The sequence below is a fragment of the Panthera pardus genome, unplaced genomic scaffold (assembly GCF_024362965.1).
Source record: "Panthera pardus isolate Hobbes unplaced genomic scaffold, ASM2436296v1 HiC_scaffold_2, whole genome shotgun sequence".
Lineage (NCBI taxonomy): Eukaryota > Metazoa > Chordata > Mammalia > Carnivora > Felidae > Panthera > Panthera pardus.
In genome coordinates, this window is record NW_026526765.1 from 146402293 (window position 1) to 146420944 (window position 18652).

Genomic DNA, 18652 nt, shown 5'->3' on the forward strand with positions numbered 1-18652 from the left:
CTGTAATTGGTAGAGTGAGGCTGGGGTGTTCAGTGGATATAGTGGCACATCACCAAAATGCAGTGTCCTGACTGAGAATGCAAGGTGAATGGCTGCGTGGTTTATCATATTCAAAAGATTTTATGTTGAACACATCTTGAGCCTTTTTTTCCATCCCCTTGTGGTAATGAGGCAAATTTTTTCACGAAAGAGATAATGATGTGAAATCATCACCTTCTATATATCAATTTAGTATTCTTCAAGGTGTTTGAAACTCATTAATAATATCTCAAGGGATATTATTGATAAGCCCTATTATAGAGCATCAGAAATAACAAGACCTAAATAATTTAACAGAATTTCATTTAATAAGTATATTTAAAGTTCATCTCTTCCAAAAACAGCATTTTAATTACATTCAAATTGTGTTCATTTTAAATATCAACAAACTCATCATTTACATACAGGGCTAGATATTAGAAAACAGAAGGACATTAAAACAAGTTTTATTTTTTAAAAGTTCTCACTTCCAAATTTAGAATACCATAAACTGTTAAATATATACCCAAACAAAATGTATATACAGTATCAGGAGAAAAAAAACACAAGTTGCTCTAATAGGAAAAAAAAACCTGTAATACACATACAGCAGAACATAATTCACATAGGCTCAATTTACAAGTGTATCTCAAAGTATAAAACAAACCAACAAAAAGCCAGTAACGACAAACACAGGCAAAAATCACAGCTGCCATTCTAAACTACTGCACCAACACACAATACTTTCCAAGAGAAAGACGGGTTCCCAAGATCTTATGTTGACCCAGGACTTTTCACTTCTTTGTTTTCAAATGCAGAAGCAAAAAAGCCTTAAGAGTTTTCTTCTTGCCTTTAAATTAGATTCATGTTGGTTTTTCTTCAATAACCCAAATATATCATGAGAAGTGCTATCGAAGCTGTTCTATTTAGAGCTCAATAACCAAGACATTTCTTTCATTTTGTATTTCCCTGTACCTCTATTTTCCTTCAAAAAGCCACTGGGGAAACTTTACAGAGTGGTGGTAAAGAGATCAAATAATCCTGAGAAGACAAGGAAACAGGAGAGCTGGCACTGTCACTGGTTTACCAAAAATTACACACACACACACACACACACACACACACACCCGTTTATTAAACCATAAATGCAAAACAGTAAGAAATCTAAAAACGCAAGGAGCCTGAAAAGTACTGGAAAGCAAGCAGGAGGCATGCTGAATTGTGGTGTGGCTTTCGTTTGAAAGACATACACCAACCAGGCTCCTGCTAACTGCTGGGCACTTTTTGTAACATGCACCATTTGTTTACATTTTTAACTTGTCCAAGCTGAGTTTCTCTAGCCAAAGCAGAGAGGTGGTAATTACCGTGCTCAGGTAAGAAAGGTGTGAAGGTTGTAAGATGAGAGGAGGGGGTAAGATGCAGGACCAGGAATAAAACTAAGCACTAAATCTGATCCAGTCAAAGACAGGAAAGAACCCTGATTTTCTTCAGATTTTACTGCACTTTATAATCAAAGAAAAAAGAACATCTCTCCTTTTTTTCGTAATGTAGCTCAGGTTTAAAATGGCAGAATGAATAGTCCTTAATCAGCACACACTATTTTTAAAAGGGACATTTTTAGAACTGGATTGTTTTTAATGACAAACCTTAAGAGTTATTTAGCTCTTCTAAAATGGTGCTCAGAGGTACTGATACAGGCCCTTCTTAAAAGGAAACAAGTTACTTTGCATTAAAAAAATCATCAATAAGAGTTATGAGTCAGTGTTTTCAACAAACGAAATGTTTAACTTCAAATTAAGTATGTTTTTCAAGTAACTGCTGTTGTGCCAAATAGTGTTACCTGCTACTATTTTATTCAAGTATAAACATATAATTAACAAACATTACATAATCATTCTTTATGATCACTATAAAAATTTAAATTACCCTTTTCTCTTTTATATGAAGATGGTGGTTCTAAAGTAACATTAAGCCAGAAAAGCCCATTCATTCATCACACACATCTATCTCCACCTCAATTTTTAGAAGTCAGTGCATTCAGTGGTTATAAGTAGGTGCAATGTTCTTCTGTAGTTAAGAGATCTGAAAGAGTTAAAAAAAAAGGGGGGGGTAAGTAATTTGAAAGATATCCTTAACACTCATAAATACTGCCAGTACTCAAAGTCAAGTATAGTGTAACCTGAGTTCAGGTCAATCAGTCGTGGTTTTTTCTCCCGACGGAAGGCGTTCCCATAACTGGAGCAACTGTTCACCAACCTGAGGCTCGAGCTCCTGGATAAATCACAAGTCACACAACAAACACCAAGGGAAATGGATTGAATTTTTTTTAATCACCAAAACCTATGTTGATAGAAATATAAGAGAAGTACTTTGAATTTCATTTTTCTACCAGAACATGATAAAATCATGCAACCTATGTTCAGGTTTGTGAAGTTCACTTCCAGACTTCAAGATTGTAGTTAACCCTCAAATACAGCAACTATTTGTGACAAAACGGTAAAGAGATTTCCATGGAGTTCTTCTGGAGTTTTTACTATGTGGAAATCATGATTTTTTTTTTTAAATGGAGATTTACCAAAACCACTCCACTTCAACTTTCAAAGGTTTACTGTGAAACCTAGCGTATTCGATGTTTGGGGGGGTTGTTAAGAAATTATGATGAGTATATAATATTCTTATCTTAGGAATTAGGCTTATTTCAAAATCCTTAGTATAGAATAAAAATTAAAATATTCTGATACAACTGAAAAGAATGTCATTTATAGTCCTCTTGTGATACGATGTGCATTTAAAAAGAACCCAAACACTTTTCATATGGCGATTTAAAGCGAGCCACACTGGTTTAAATAGATTACTAGCCGTGTGACCTTAGAATAATTTCTCCTATTTCTCCTACCTAAAATTGAGCTAATAAAGCAATATGCATTAAATTAAATGACTTCATGGAAAGCAGCTAGCACAGCAGTCCATATATATGTTCATTCCCATCCCCTTAACCAGCTTAAAATACATGTCAGCAGCAATGATGAAGGCAAAGCAAACATAACAGAAACAAAACAAGTCACAAAAATATCAAAAGGCTGTTTTTATATTGCATCATTAGTTAAAGGCACAAAGATGTCAGATGCTGTTGTTACCCTCAGTGAGATTACTTCAGAATTACACTCCGTTTTGATCAGAGCTTCAGTTACTAAGACAACAGGAGCCTCCATGAAGTAACTTATGAGGGACTTTGTCCGTAATGATGGAGAGAAGCCAAATTTACCAAATGTTAAAAAAGCAATGAGCTCTGTCAAACACCAGTACGAGCAGGTTTTTATACTAACTCTTTTACAAACCTAAGCCACCGTCTCCCGTGTACACACAGAATATACAATTTGTACTCCTACGTCTCCCTCTCAAACGGACCACTGCGTAGCAGCAAAACAAAACCAAGAGACCGGAGGAAGGCAAATATGAAAGGTCACCGTATACCTGCCCGTCTCTGCTGATCTGGACCTTCTTGTTGTCGTTCCAGGGGTTAAGTAGATGGTGTGCAAACTGGAAGGGAAGACTCTCCTTCCGGACCCACTCCACCTTAAACACTCCTCCCAGTCCAGCGGAGCCCCAGTCCTGGCTCTTCTCCCTTCCTATCTCCGAAGACATCCTAGAAAATCCCTGTGGGTCAAATGAGGGCAAGGGGAAAGGTAAGGAGGATATTAAATGTCTGAATAAAATTTACCAGAGAAAGCTCTCCATTTTTTTTTCTTTAATTTTAAGGTAAAGTGTAATATAAGAACAATAGATATCTAACAAAAACAAAAAGAAGTTGTTGTTTTTTATAAAAAAGATGTATTAGCACATTTCTAGCCTTCTAACATAATTTTAGTATGAACAGATATTTTCTAAATAATGTATTAACAGCCCTAAACCCACATTTATTCCATGATAAATGGATATACTCTAACCTATAAGTTTTACTTCCAAATATTATACATCAAGTCAAGATGAGTTAAGAAACATACTCAAGTTTCTGGATTGTCAATTCTAACTTGCTTGCCTATTTAAATAAACATTTTACCAAAAAAGTCAAGCTTCTCATTACTCTTAATCCACCTGAAAAACAGTAAATCTAAAGTTACCTTCAGAAGGAGAAATGGTTTATCTAAAGAGATTCTGGTAAGACAAGGAAAACAAAGGGATCCCTATTATCATTCCCCTGAAGAGGTACAATACATTCCTCATTTTGTCAAGCAAAATGCATTCTTGCATTCTGATGCAATAAAAAGCCAGGGTGTTTTTGGTTTTTGTTTTAATCTCTGTGGTCTAACCTGCAGCCAGAACAACCCCATTTTACTGGTTCAGGATGGCTCACCTGGAAATGTCCAGATCCTTGAACAGAAAATACCAAGTAAACCATGCTGCTTTCCCAAAAGGCTCGATTTAGCTTCCGCTCATTACTAGGGGTTGTAGACCAGATACCCTTCTGCTGAGAAATTTCAAGGTTTCTCAAATTGCTACTCTTCATTATGAAGTATCGAATAGGCATGTTTGGTCTTGGTGAAGGAGATTTTGAGCCCTATAAAAGAATGCATAAGTTCTTGAAAGGTAATTTGACCTTTCAAAATCAATAGGCTCCATTAAATAACATCTTCATAAACATATAAACCAAAGTATTTTACCAAATATCCAACAAGTGCAAATAGCTCCATTGTGCCTGAAAAGCTACACAAGGCTCCCTCAGAATGAGGTTACAGAGCCAAAACCAAGCACTCATTTTCAGAGCATTCAAAATCTCTTATCAAGAAGGATTTGGGATTACAAACTTTGATTTATATTCCAAATGTATTTTCAGAAACTATTTCAATACACTTTCAAAGGCTGAAAACAAAGCAAAAATTTGCTCCAGCTTCCCGCCTGGATACAGCTTCCAGGCAACAGTGCAGGGAAGGGAAACAGAATCCAGCAGTCTCAGTGAACTGCAGAGAGAGAGCCTGGAATTGAGAGGCCAGGGTTAGAATTTGCACAGCAGTGTGCTGGATATAAGAGATTTGCACAGAAGGAGAGTTCCCAAGGAACTGAAGAAGGGTACCCACAAGTTTCTGACAAGTACTGACCTGCACGTGAGTGAGAAAACATGATTTAACGCCAGGGAAAGATCCAGACAAAAGCAGTAAACTAAGTAATTCCTGGAGCTCACACGGGGATCGGAGTATTTGATGTTCTCCCCAGCCAGAATTGAAACAACTGTTAATACATAGGGCATCAGCCCACAGAAGGCTCATGCCTTAGTACTGAAACTAAATTAGTACCAGAATAAAATCTGCTCGGAACCTGCTATAACACTTAAAAGAAAAATCTTAAAAACATTTAACTGATTGCCACTTACTTAGTGGTATACCAGAGAGATGTCTGACACTACTTAAAGGAATACAACAAAAATCTAGCAGCCAAATGAAATTATAAGGAATGCAAAGAAACGGAGGAGAACAGATCCATAACCAGGGAAAAAATGAACCAACAGGAAAAGATTCACATCTGACAGATGATGGAATTAGGAGACAAAAAAATGTCAGAGCAGCTATTATAAATATATTCACTGTGTTCAAGAAGGTAAAGTAAACATGCATGTGCCTTAAAGGAGAAATGGAAAGTGTTTTTTAAAGGCCCAAAGGGCATTCTAGAGATGGAGATATAATATTTAAAGTGAAAAATACATTAGAAAGAATGCACAGCAGATGAGACACTACAAATAAAAACATCAGTGAACTTGAAAACATAGCCAGAGAAACCATCTCAAATGAAACAAAGAAACCAAAAAAGAATTGAAAAAAATGAAGACAGCCTCAGTGACCTATGGTATAGTATCAAGTGGTCTTGCACTTATATATCCCTAGTCCCAGAAAGGAGGGGGAAGCGATGAGACATAAAAAATACATGAAGAAATAATTATCTTAATTTTTCCAAATTTGATGGAAACTATGAATACGAACTACAACTATGGAAACTATGAATAAGAACTACAAACGGGCGGGGGGAGTGGGGTGGCGCCTGGGTGCTTCAGCCAGTTAAGCTTCCGACTCCTGGTTTCAGCTCAGGTCATGATATTGCAGTTTGTGACTTCAAGTCCCATGTCAGGCTCTGTGCTGACAGTGCACAGCCTGCTTGGGATTCTCTCTCTCACTCTCCACTCTCTCTCTGCCTCTCCCCTTCTCTCTCTCTCTCTCTCTCTCTCTCAAAGTAAGTAAATAAACTTAAAAAAATTAAAATTAAAAAAAGTTCTCATCATAAGAAAAAACATTTAAAAAAACTACAAATAGAAACATATCAAAATCAAATTGCTGAAAACCAGTGATAAAGAGAAAATCTTAAAAGCAGGTAGAGGAAAAAGATACATTACATACAGAGAAACATTATATACAGAGAAACAAAAATGATAGTAAACCTCCCTCAGAAACTATGTAAACGAGAAGATAATGGAGTGACTTCTTCGCAGTAACAAAAGAAAACCACTGTCAACCTAGAATTATATACACAGTAAAAACAGCTTTTGGGGTGCCTGGGTGACTCAGTCGGCTAAGCTTTCAACTCTGGCTCAGGTCATGATCTCATAGTTCGTGAGCTCAAGCCCCAAGTCAGGCTCTGTGCTGACAGCTCAGAGCCTGGAACCTGCTTCGGATTCTGTGTCTCCCTCGCTCCCTGCCCCTCCCCCACTCACAGTCTATCTCTCTCTCTCAAAAAATGAATAAACATTACAAAAAATTTTTAAATAGCTTCCAAAAATAACAGTGAAAAATGGTTTTTCAGAAAAAAGCTTAAAGAATTCATTTCCAGAATATCTGTACCAGAGAAAATGTTCAAAGAAGGTTTCCAGACAGAAGCGTATGATCCAAGATAGAAATCCTCATCAACACAAAAGAATAAAGAACACAAGAACTGGTAAATATTTAGTAAACATAAAACACATTTTTCTGACTTTTGGTACAAGATAATTTACTATGAAGTAAAAAAAAACCAATACACTGCAGCAAGTATAACAAATATACAAATAAAATGTATGAGACAAGTAACACAAAGAACGAAAGGGTAAAATAAAAATACACTGTTGCAAGGTTCTCAAACTATACCTGAGGTGGCATAAAACTAATTCAAGATATACTAGGGAAAGTTAAAAAATGGCTACAGTAGTGAATTCTACCAAACATTTAAGGAAAAAATCATATCAATCCCATGCATCTCTTGCAAAAATGAAGTAGAAATAAGACTTCCCAAATAATCTTATGAGGCCAGCATTACCCTGATACCAAAACAATACAAAAATAACACAAGAGAACTATAGAATATCCCTCATGAACAAAGATCCCAAATTTAACAGAAGTTCTGATTAAGCAAAATCAAATCCATTAATATTTAACACCATAATATGTCATGATCCTGCAAGGTATAAACATTAGAAAAGCAGTCAACAAAACCCAATTTATTAATAGAAGAAAAAAAATTGTGTTATCATTTCAACAGATGTAAAGACAAAAAAAGCACTGAACATAATTCAACATTTATTCCTAATAAACCCTCTCAGCAAACTAAATCCAAAAAGAAACATCCCACAGTTACATTATGATAAGTGGTGACAGATTTAATGAGGGATGGGGGTTGGGAGGGGGGGTTGTTTTCCCTCAAAGGTCTGTTCTCAACACTGTTATTAAACATTTTACTGGAGGTTCTAGCCAGAGAGAACAGGCAAGAAAAAAAATAAACAGAATCAATACTGGAAAGGAAAAAAGTGAAACTACCTTTATTAATAGATGAAATGGTTATCCATGTAGAAAGTCCTGAGAAATCTCATATAAAGCGAACAATTAATAAATGAAGTAAGATCACATCATATTGGGTAAATATACAAAGGTCAAATGTATTTCTAAATCATAGCAATGAATAACTGGAAATTAAAAATTTTACAAACAGCATCAAAGATATAAAATATTTAGTGATCAACTTAACAAAAAATGTATAATACCTGAACTCTGAAATTTACAAAACACTTGTGAAAAATTAAAGAATATCAAAAGAAATGCACATATATACCACACTTAATAGATTATAAAACTAAAAACTGTTATCAATTTTCTTCAAACTGATCTACAAATTCAATGCAATTCCACTCAATACCAAAATATGTTTCTGTAGAAATTAACAAGCATTTTCTAAAGCTTATATGAAAGACCATTAGAACACCCTGAATACCAAAACAATTTTTTTTATTATTTTTTGAATGTTTCTGTATTTTTGAAAGAGATGGAGACCAAGCAGAAGAGGGGCAGAGAGAGAGGGGAGGACAGAGGATCCGAACGAAGCAGGCTCTGTGCTGACAGCAGAGAGCCTCATGTGGGGCTCAAATTCACAAACCATGAGATCATGATCTGAACCAAAGTCGGACACTTAACCCACTCAGCCACCCAGGCCCCCCAAAACAATTTTTAAGAAGAACAAAAGAGTTGGAGAAAAAAATTAACTGGTTTCAACTTTAGTATAAAGCTACTATAATCAAACTACCGTAGCAAAGGCAAAAACAGAGTAGTATACAGATCAATGAAACAGGATACAGTCCAATAAATTGACCACATATTTACAGTCAATTGATTTTTGACAAAGATGCCAAGATAATTTCAATGGGAAAGGGAGAATCTTTCCAACAAATGGTGCTAGAACAATTGTATAGGCAAATGCCAAATTATGATCCTTGATCCACCCATACTATAAACAAAACTTAACTCAAAACAGATCATATGCCTAAATATAAGAGCTCTCACTGTCACACTTCTAGGAGAAATACTTTGTAATCCTGAGTTAAACAAAGACGTCTTAGAACACAAAAAAATATGAACCATAATAGAAAAATAGATGACACCAAAATAGAAAAAAATAAATATGGTAGACTTTATCAAAATTAAACACTTGCTCTTCAAAAGACACTGTTAAGAAAATGAATATGCAGGCACAGCCTATTAGAAAAAGTTGCAAAACATATATAAGACTTGTATCTAGAAATATATTTTTAAATCTTACTACTAAATTAAAAAGACAACCCATAAACAACCAAAAAGTTGAACAATTTGAACAGCTACTCCACACCAAAGAAAATTCAAGAATGGTAAATAAGCACATAAAAAGATGCTCACCATCATTAGTCATCAGGGAAGTGCAAATAAAAACAAAATGGGAGATCACTATATACCCACTAGAATGGCCAATAGTAAAGAGATCACTATTGTCAAGAATATGGAGTAAATGGGACTCTCAATAGATGATGGAAGGCAATAAAAAAAGTACAGCCATTTTGGAAAATGGTGGGGATAGCTTCTTGTAAAGGTAAACGTCCACTTAACCATACAACCCAACAATCCTATTCCTGGGTATTTACCCAAGAATAGAAACCATACGTACACACAACGACTTGCCCTCAAATATTATAGCAGCTTTATTCACAACAGCCCAAAAGTGGAAACAATCCAAATGTCCATCAACGGGTGAATGGATAAACATTCTATGAGTATGAGCCAAAGAGTGGAATACGATTCAGCAATAAGAAGTAATAAACTAATAATACACTGAATAATTTGGATGAATTTCAAAAGTGAAATAAGCCAGTCACAAAAAATTACATGCATAGGATTCCATTTACAGCAAATTCCAGAAAAGGCAAAACTCTAGGGACAGAGAGCAGTTCAGTTCAGTGGTTGTCATGATCCAAGGGTGATGGGAATGTTCTGTACCTGGCTGTGATACAGTTACATAATTATATACATTTGTCAAAATTCACTGAATTGTACAGTTTAAAGTGGTGAATTTTACTGTGCGTATCTAAATAAAGGTATTTTAAAATAAAAACCTCAAAACCTAAGAATGCAAATCCACAAAAAAACATTTTATTTTCCTCTTATTTAACAAGAGTGTTTCAGCAGATATTTTCCTCACCAGAACACAACATATAGCTAAATAACCCTAATGAAATACTTACTCAGTACCAACAACAGGAGAAATAAAAGTAACATATTCTAAACATTTGAAATCATTTGTATTACAAATTTTTTAAAAGATACATAGTTCTCAATTCCCTACCAACATCTATCTTCCTAACCCCACCCTGTCTTGTATTTTTTTAATATAACCACTGAATTGGAAAAATCAATAAATAACTGAAAAAAAAAAAAACTAATTTGAGACCATCTTTTTAACAAAAGGGTTCTAATGATACAGAAAGGAAATAACAGGTGGCTGAGTTATGGCATATAACTCGGTAAATGATCAGTTAGTTTTAAAACATCCCAAGATGGTAACAACGAGAAATGTTTGGCAAGCAAGGAAGACTAAAAAATTTACTCAAGTGTTTCAAGTTTACCAGATTCAATTTATATCAAGAACAAAGACCATGATGAGTAACTGAAAAGTAGAACTGTTCTATAATTTTGCTTAAATCTGCAACATTAGATGTGCTAGGGATCAACTTGTGGATACCCTACCTTTCCTGAGGGTGGAGGAGAAGGGCTGGCACAAGGACTCGGGTAACTACTGCTGTCTGTAGATTTCACAGAAGATTGATCTGATCGGTCATCAGTGCTTCGTTTAGGATGTAAAATTCCTCTATCTTTGTACTTCTGAGGTGGGTGTAGTGCTGGAGATGGAGATTTCATCAATACTCTTGAGTGAGAAGGAGGAAGCAAAGATCAGTTACATACAAGCTCGTGATTGAAAGCAGATGCCATTTCAAACCAAAGTTTCAGGGGCGTTATGATTTATGGAGTAGTATTTAAAAAGGGAATTTCATTCTTCTCTTACATTTTTTTTTTAATTTTTATTTTTGAGAGACAGAAAGACAGCACAAGTGGGGTAGGGGCAGAGAGAGACACACACACAGAATCCAAAGCAGGTTCCAGGCTCAGAGCTGTCAGCACAGAGCCTGACACGGGGCACGAACTCGCAAACCATAAGATCATGACCTGAGCCGAAGTCAGACACTTAACTGATTGAGCCACCCAGGTGCCCCCTCATACATTTAGAAGTTTAATACCATCAGGGACATTAAGGGACACTTACAAAAAGAGGTAAAAATATATTTATTAGCGATCTACAAAAGTCCTTAACTTAATGTTAACAAATACTCAAAGTAGGATTTCCCTTACAAAATTCCTAGCCTCTTGTATGATGGTTTAGGAAAAGAGGTCTTTAACATTCCTGGCAGTCAGGAATTTTATAATTTTTCTAAAAGTATATGTCTTTGTGGAATAACCAGACATAAAAAAGAAAAGATATTATTGAGTATGTCCTAAAGTCATTCACTAGTAAAGTTCACAGCACCACCTATAAATTATACTTGTCAAAATACTGGATTTAATCAAGCCGCGAGAGCTAACTGCCAGTTTACACAAAATATATATGGTATGGCAACAAATAATGCCAAGAAGAAACAGACAAATCCAGAATGTGGTACACCTCACAGTATTACCACCCCACTTTCTTCAAAAGAGTCAAGAGGACCTGCTCTGGATCACGAGAGACTCAAGACACATGACCCCCTGAGAAATGCATGAGCCATTTTACTGGGACTGATCATTGGAATTCGATTATGTAGGAAAAATTCCTTTATTTTTAAGAGATGCATATTTAAATATGGAAGGGTAAGATGACATGATATGTGGGATTTATTTTAAAATATCTAAACCAGAAGCATTTGGGTGGCTCAGTCAGTGACTTTGGCTCAGGTCATGATCTCACAGCTCGTGAGTTCGAGCCCCACCTTGGGCTCTGTGCTGACAGCTCAGAGCCTGGAGCCTACTTCGGATTCTGTGTCTCCGTCTCTCTCTGTCCCTCCCCTGCTCCTGCTCTGGCTCTCTCTCTCAAAATAAAAATTAAAAAATTTACAAAACTTTTTTAATAAAATAAATAAAATATATAAACAAACAAAGCAGGAGAGAACAAAGAAAATTTGGTTAGATACGGATATGGAGTTCATTACGGTATATCATTTAGTTTGCTGTGTTAAATAATATTTATAATAAGCGTTTAAAACAAAAAACGATGTGTTCAATAATTCATAAGCTTCCAGAGAGTCTTGTAATTAATAATTACTCTTCCTTCAAGACAAGTTAAAATAGCTTATCCCCACAATTCGCCCCTGCTTCAATCAGTATCTTTAATCCAGGATTATTTCTTTCACAAATGAAATAAAATAGCTAAAGCCTAAAGGTATTAACAAAAGAATATATAAGGAATGCACATCTGAATCATCAACAACTTAAGAAGCATAAAAAACAACCTTTCAGGGGTTTTTTCCTTCATGAATTGATGTCCAATGCATTATCTAAATTCAACCCCTAAAATCCCATCGTTCCCACCCTAGAACCTCAGAGACCTGAAAATTAGGCAAAAGAACTTAATGACGGTAAAACCGGGACTCAAACTCACAAACCATTAAGATCATGACCTGAGCCGGAACTGAGTTGGATGCTTAACCAAATGAGCAACTGAGGCACCCTAAAATGTTTTTATTTGAAGAAATTATGAGGGCGCCTGGGTGGCTCAGTTGGTTGAGCATCCGATTCTTGGTTTTGGCTCAGGTCATGATCTCACAGTTTGTGGGTTCAAGCCCCACATCGGGCTCACGCTGTCAGAAAGAAGCCTGCTTGGGATTCTTTCTCCCTCTCTTTCTCCCCCTCCCCTACTCGTGCTCTCTCTTTCTCAAAACAAATAAACTTAAAAAAAGTTTTTAACTAAAAAAAAATTATGTGGGGCACCTGGGTGGCTCAGTCGGTTAAGCAGCCGACTTCGGCTCAGGTCATGATCTCGCGGACCGTGAGTTCGAGCCCCGCGTCGGGCTCTGTGCTGACAGCTCAGAGTCTGGAGCCTGTTTCAGATTCTGTGTCTCCCTCTCTCTGACCCTCCCCCGTTCATGCTTTGTCTCTCTCTGTCTCAAAAATAAATAAACGTTAAAAAAAAAAATTTTTTTTTAAATTATGTACCATATATCTTGCCAGTGTACAGTGAAAACATGAACTACAGATACTTTTTCTCTAAGAAGTAATCTCACAGACTGTAATTTCTCCTTTCAAGTATAAATTTTCCTAAGAGTCCTCATTCTTTTCCCCACCAAATATATCAACTTCAAGGCATTATCTATCAATAACACCAAAAGCCTGAAAGTAGATGAAGTTCTGTATCTCCCCGTTCAATAGGTAAGAATGAAGAGTGCCAAACTACAACTTGTAAGGAAATGAAAATGGTATCACAGGTGAAAAACTGAATTTATAAGACAAACAATATCTGAATTGTAACTAATATTACACTTTATAATTTTAATTGTATTAAATTTCTTTTACTAAATAAGCATGTATTACTTTTATTGAGAAACAAGTAGCCTTTCTCCTAAAAATGTGTGTGCATGTGTGTATGTATGAATATATAGGCACACACGTATATACATCTGTATGTATACACACAGACCCATACATACACAACACACAGAGTCTCTACGAACCTAACATATTTTTATAGATGGGCCTAGGAATAACACTACCACCTAGCAATGTCTATGGAAATCTATTCCCATATTCTAAACCATTTTTCGAGTAAGCTTTTAGATCGATATTTCCAAAAAGTGGGCAGTGTCTAAGAAGAAAATGTGCTTTTCACTCTTCTATCGCTCAGGAGGGCCTACATCAGAGAGAAACATTCAGGAACGCACATGATGAAAAGGTTTTCTTGGCAAACGACTGAATTATTCCTCAAATGCAGTATGTGAAGAACTTGGGAACCAGTACGAATTACTTCTCTGTAATTCAAGTCTGACCTAATGAAGCCTTATGCTTCATTCAAATGTGCAAATCTGACCAAAAGAAAGTACTAACAGCCCCATTCGATCCTTACAAAACAGTAAACATCATGTATCTTTTATGTTTCCACTGTTCTATTTTTCTTTTTAACAATGAAATATTCTTACTACACAGACTTTCTACCAGTACTGCCGAAATTAGCATCACAGGCAAGAATGTCGTGTTCATTATCAATTCTAACAGGGTAAAAAAAAATTTTAAACTGATATAAAGAAATTCTGATTCTTATAAAATATAAATTTGATTCTAACAAATGGGTTTTTTTTTACACAACAAATATTTCTGAATCATGGCCAATGATTCATTATTACCACTATTATATCATCATAATATGTTTTTTGATAAGTAATTCAATATAAGAACTCTCTTATTAATAATAATCATATAGTAAATAAAAATACCATGTATAATTGCTAAATGTTAGAAAGAAAAGAAGAACCTGGCTAAACTGTAATAGATTTTGCCACTAGAGTAAATTTGTTTACTTCTGTATCATATGTCTCTGCTGGATAAAATAAAAACTCTTTGAAGGAAGAGCTCTTGTCTGTTTGGTACACTGCTATCTCTCTTACACCAAGAACAACACACATTCAATGTGTCACTGAGAAAGTGAATGAATAATTGATCTTCTGTAGGAATACTAGTCAGCACTACTGATACCCAGGTAAGACTTGTGAAGAGGCTGTTCTTTTAAATGGCCATAACCCATACTTCTTGCTATAAGACATATGCGAAAGATGTTGCTTGCCATGTATCAACTAAAATACAGAATTTTAATATACTGCTATCTTTTTAACAGACCCTAAATCTGTGAAGTCTTGAAATTAAACATTTTTAGTCTTTCCCAATAAAAAATTTCCTTATTAAATGACTCACAGATACCAGTAGCTTAAAATCCCTCATATTATCTTACTACTTACAAGAACTATGTTTTAAAAGTAAAACACTCTTCGCATTTTATTGTAACCTTTTACGTACACTCTAGGCAATTTTTAAATATTATTAAAACATCTGATTCTATGAGAAATAACTCATCTTCCTGGAGAAAATGTCCCCGTTTTGATAAAATGTTATAAATGTACCTTTCTGCAGTAGCAGACTCATCAGAAAATTCAGTATCTGCGGAAATTTTCCTGCTATTATTGGACCTCCAAGATGATGCCAAAGGAAGTTCTTCTGAAGACATAGGCCTTGGCCTCTGGCCTATCCCAGACGGCTGCTGTAAACCTGCACACTGTTCCTCAGTGCTTAAAACAGCTATAATTGCTCTTATGGTAGCTTCATCAACTTGAGACCAAGGTTTGGATGGAGCTCTCATTCGGCGTAAAAATAAGCTGTGCCACTTCTGTCTGAGCTGCAGCAATAAACTGGCTGCCTGTAATGAAAGTTCAAACAGGTACAAGCAAAATGTATACCCTACTTGCGAGACACCCATTTACTAGTTAAAGTCTGCAACTGTTTCCAAAGAACACTCTGCAACTTGTAAGGAGTTAATGTATTCTAAGGTATTACATTTTATGTAATTTACTATTAATTTCATTCTCTCTGTTGCCCGAATGAGATAAAAATTCTTATTTACCATATTGGAGGCACTAGAGACACAAAATCAAATGAAACAGTCCGATGGAAGAGACAGTAAACAATGTGTGGCAGAGTGTGATTAAAACTGGAAATGGTAACAGCATAGTAAATGAAGAAAAATACATTTAGTTCCATTCGTGCTTTAGTGCCTACAGAACATCCAAATGATGATGCCCAGAAGGCAGCTAGATTCACAGAAAGGTTCACAGAAAGGCCTAAGCTAAAAATATAGACAGACTTGGGAGTCATCAGTGCTTAAGTGGTTACTGAATCTACACAGAGAGGTAAGGTCCCTGGAGATTGCACAGAGACATGAAAAGAGCAGAGAAAGGCCCGGAGTAGTGGAGAACATCTAACATTTAAGGCACAGACACATAGAGAAGAGTCAGTGAAAGAACCTAAGAAGGAATGACCTTTGAAGAAAGAAGAATCAGGAAAGATTCATGTCACGGTTAACTTGTGGCAAAGAAGTTGGGACAGGGGTGAGGAGGAAAAATGGGGAAGGGCAGAATTATGAAAGGAAGGGTATGGACAATAAATAGTGCCCAACAGGAGAGAAAGAATGAATTCAAGGACGGCAGGCTGGCTTGGACAATGTGGGGCACATGCTGACCTTGGCAAGTACAGTTTCAGTGAAGGGAATGGCTGGTGAAAAGGGAAGTGAGACAACTGTCGGCTGAAGTGATGAATGAACAGACAGTAAAAAAGTTAAACCTAGCCAGCTGTCAATTACTGACAGCTCAGCCGACCACATCCCCCCAAAAAAGGATATAGAATGATCTTTTAATACTAACAGTTGACAATTAGAAGTGGTTCAATGCTGTAACAATCACACTGCTTCAACTTTTTCTTTGTTGTAGTTTTCAAATTGTCAATTTTTAGCTATTTAACAGATTTTAAAAGCAAAATAATCATGCTGTATCTAGTCCCAGAGTTCAAGTCTAAATGTTTATGTGAAAAATTATTGCAGCAAACTTTCAACATGGCAAAGCAACTTTAAACTCTAATTTAGCCAAATGAAATATAATCTGAAATTATATTACAACATTTCCCTTGTCTTTAAACTGTTTGGTGTAACAGAATATTGATTTAGTGGATTTCACCACTTAATGCACATTCTCCTCCTTTTCTTCCCCCAGTAATATTATTGACCAAAAATGTGCATTTCTGGGGCACCTGGGTGGCTCAGTTGGTTAAGCATCGGACTTCAGCTCAGGTCATGATCTCACAGTTTGTGAGTTTGAGCCCCGTGTCGGGCTCTGTGCTGACAGCTCAGAGCCTGGAGCCTGCTTCAGATTCTGCCACACCAAGGCTTTTCAAATCCTCTATTAAAATAAACCCCATGGGGTATGTCAGAGAATGCATGAGGGCCCTGTGAAAACTGAAAAACAAACTATATTCTCAAGTACTAAGGGCTCAATAGTAAAGATATAATTTTCATCATGTTGTATGTCAGTTCGTACTACCAGAATGAAAGAAACTTACCACACTACTGAAAAGCAACTTACCTCAGGCTCTAGTTTGAAATTGAGCCACTCATCAAGTTTCAAAGCTGCCAAATTAGCAGTGGTTCTGTCCTCCATTTCACTATCACTACTGTCATTAGGAACACCATCCGCTGTTCAAACACATATTGAAAGGCAAAAATTTCACTCTTACCACCATATAGCAAAAGAAGTAAGTAAACACAGATAATGTGTATTTACACAAATGCTCCATACTAAGAGTTTGGGTGTGGAGCTCTTCAAAGCCAGCAGTTCACAAATTAAGTCTCAATACTTACAAAGCGGAGGGCGGGAAGCAAGACATAATCTCTATAATCTCTAATCAAAATGCAACAAAATAAAAAAGACTATAACTTAAAAATCAAAACAAAGAGCACCTGGGTGGCTCAGTCTGTTAAGCATCCAACTCGTGATTTCAGCTCAGGTCATGATTTCATGGTTCATGAGTTCGAGTTCTGCACTGACAGTGCAGAGTCTGTTTAGGATTCTCTCTCTAACTCTACCTCTCTCTCTCTCTCTCTCTCTCTCTCTCTCTCTCTCTCCCCCTCCCTCCCTCCTTCTCAAAATAAATAAATAAACTTTAAAAAAAATCAAAACAAAATCTTTAAATAATAACTGAATAAAGATGAAAACTAAGAATATAATTTAAAAAGGGAAGAAAACAAGAAATGCTCATGTAAATTCATAGGTTTCAATTTAAAAGAAGAAAAGGAGAAACCACGCCCATAAATACATCTTAGAAAAACAGTATAAACCCCAAAGGAAAAAAAAATGAAGAAAACAGTGAGGGAAAAAAACTGATATATTAGATAAAACAAAATGGCAGTAGTCAAAACTATAATCCAGTTCCTTGAAAAGATGAGGCACCCCTCTGGTAAGTTTAATAAAGGGAGAAGGAAGCTCAAATCCATATACAAAATCAGAGCTGAGAATAAGATTATAAAAATTAATACAAACTGTTTTAATCTAAGAAGATCCAGTATCCATAAAAAATAATAAATTTGAAACATTCAAAGAAATCTATTCTTTTGTACGAAACAAACTGAAAACAAAAAGAAATTACCAAAACAAAGAACAAGAGGTAGGAAAGCCCAGACTATTTCAGGAAGAAACCAAAGGTGTCCTGAAAGAACACCAAACACAGAAATCCAGTTCATCAAGTCTCTCAAACTTTGAAGAAAACAAACAATGGCCAATTCCTTGCATGAGACAAGTCTGAACTAATCCTAAAACCTGATATAAATAAATAAACAAACAAACATTTCTGAATATTCCCAACACACATACCTCACTAATGAGCAATTTTAAATAAAACGCTAGCAAAATATGAGCAATGCAGTAAGTCCTCCTTAGTCCAAGGAAGGTTTATTCTTATGATAAATATGATAGTCCCATAAGAAAATATATACAGTACAACAGCAGGCTAAATAAATTTTGATATGAACAAATGCCCACAAGCTATTTAATAAATTTCAAAATGTGTTTTAAAACTTCAAAAAAAGAGGGGTGCCTGGGTGGCTCAGTTGGCTAAGCGTCCGACTTCAGCTCAGGTCACGATCTCGCGGTCCGTGAGTTTGAGCCCCGCGTCGGGCTCTGTGCTGACCGCTCAGAGCCTGGAGCCTGTTTCGGATTCTGTGTCTCCCTCTTTCTCTGACCCTCCCCTGCTCATGCTCTGTCTCTCTC

At 36.0% G+C, this 18652-nt stretch overlaps 1 protein-coding gene across 3 annotated transcripts in view; it reads right to left on the reverse strand.

Annotated features, from left to right (window-relative positions):
• Positions 1–325: 325 nt before the first annotated feature.
• The window catches only part of YTHDC2 (YTH N6-methyladenosine RNA binding protein C2), a 69150-nt gene continuing 50823 nt past the window's right edge, over positions 326–18652 (reverse strand). For 2 of the 3 annotated variants that reach the window (XM_019469624.2, XM_019469626.2), the window contains 7 exons: positions 16973–17082; positions 14966–15258; positions 10518–10695; positions 4373–4576; positions 3493–3675; positions 2198–2289; positions 326–2100 (listed from right to left, as the gene is read on the reverse strand). In XM_019469624.2, coding sequence (XP_019325169.2) covers positions 2209–2289; positions 3493–3675; positions 4373–4576; positions 10518–10695; positions 14966–15258; positions 16973–17082 — 1049 coding nt within the window. In that variant the 3' untranslated portion in view covers positions 326–2100; positions 2198–2208. Of the gene's footprint in view, positions 2101–2197; positions 2290–3492; positions 3676–4372; positions 4577–7763; positions 9775–10517; positions 10696–14965; positions 15259–16972; positions 17083–18652 lie in introns of those variants that run through there. The other variant, XM_019469625.2, reaches the window with a different exon arrangement.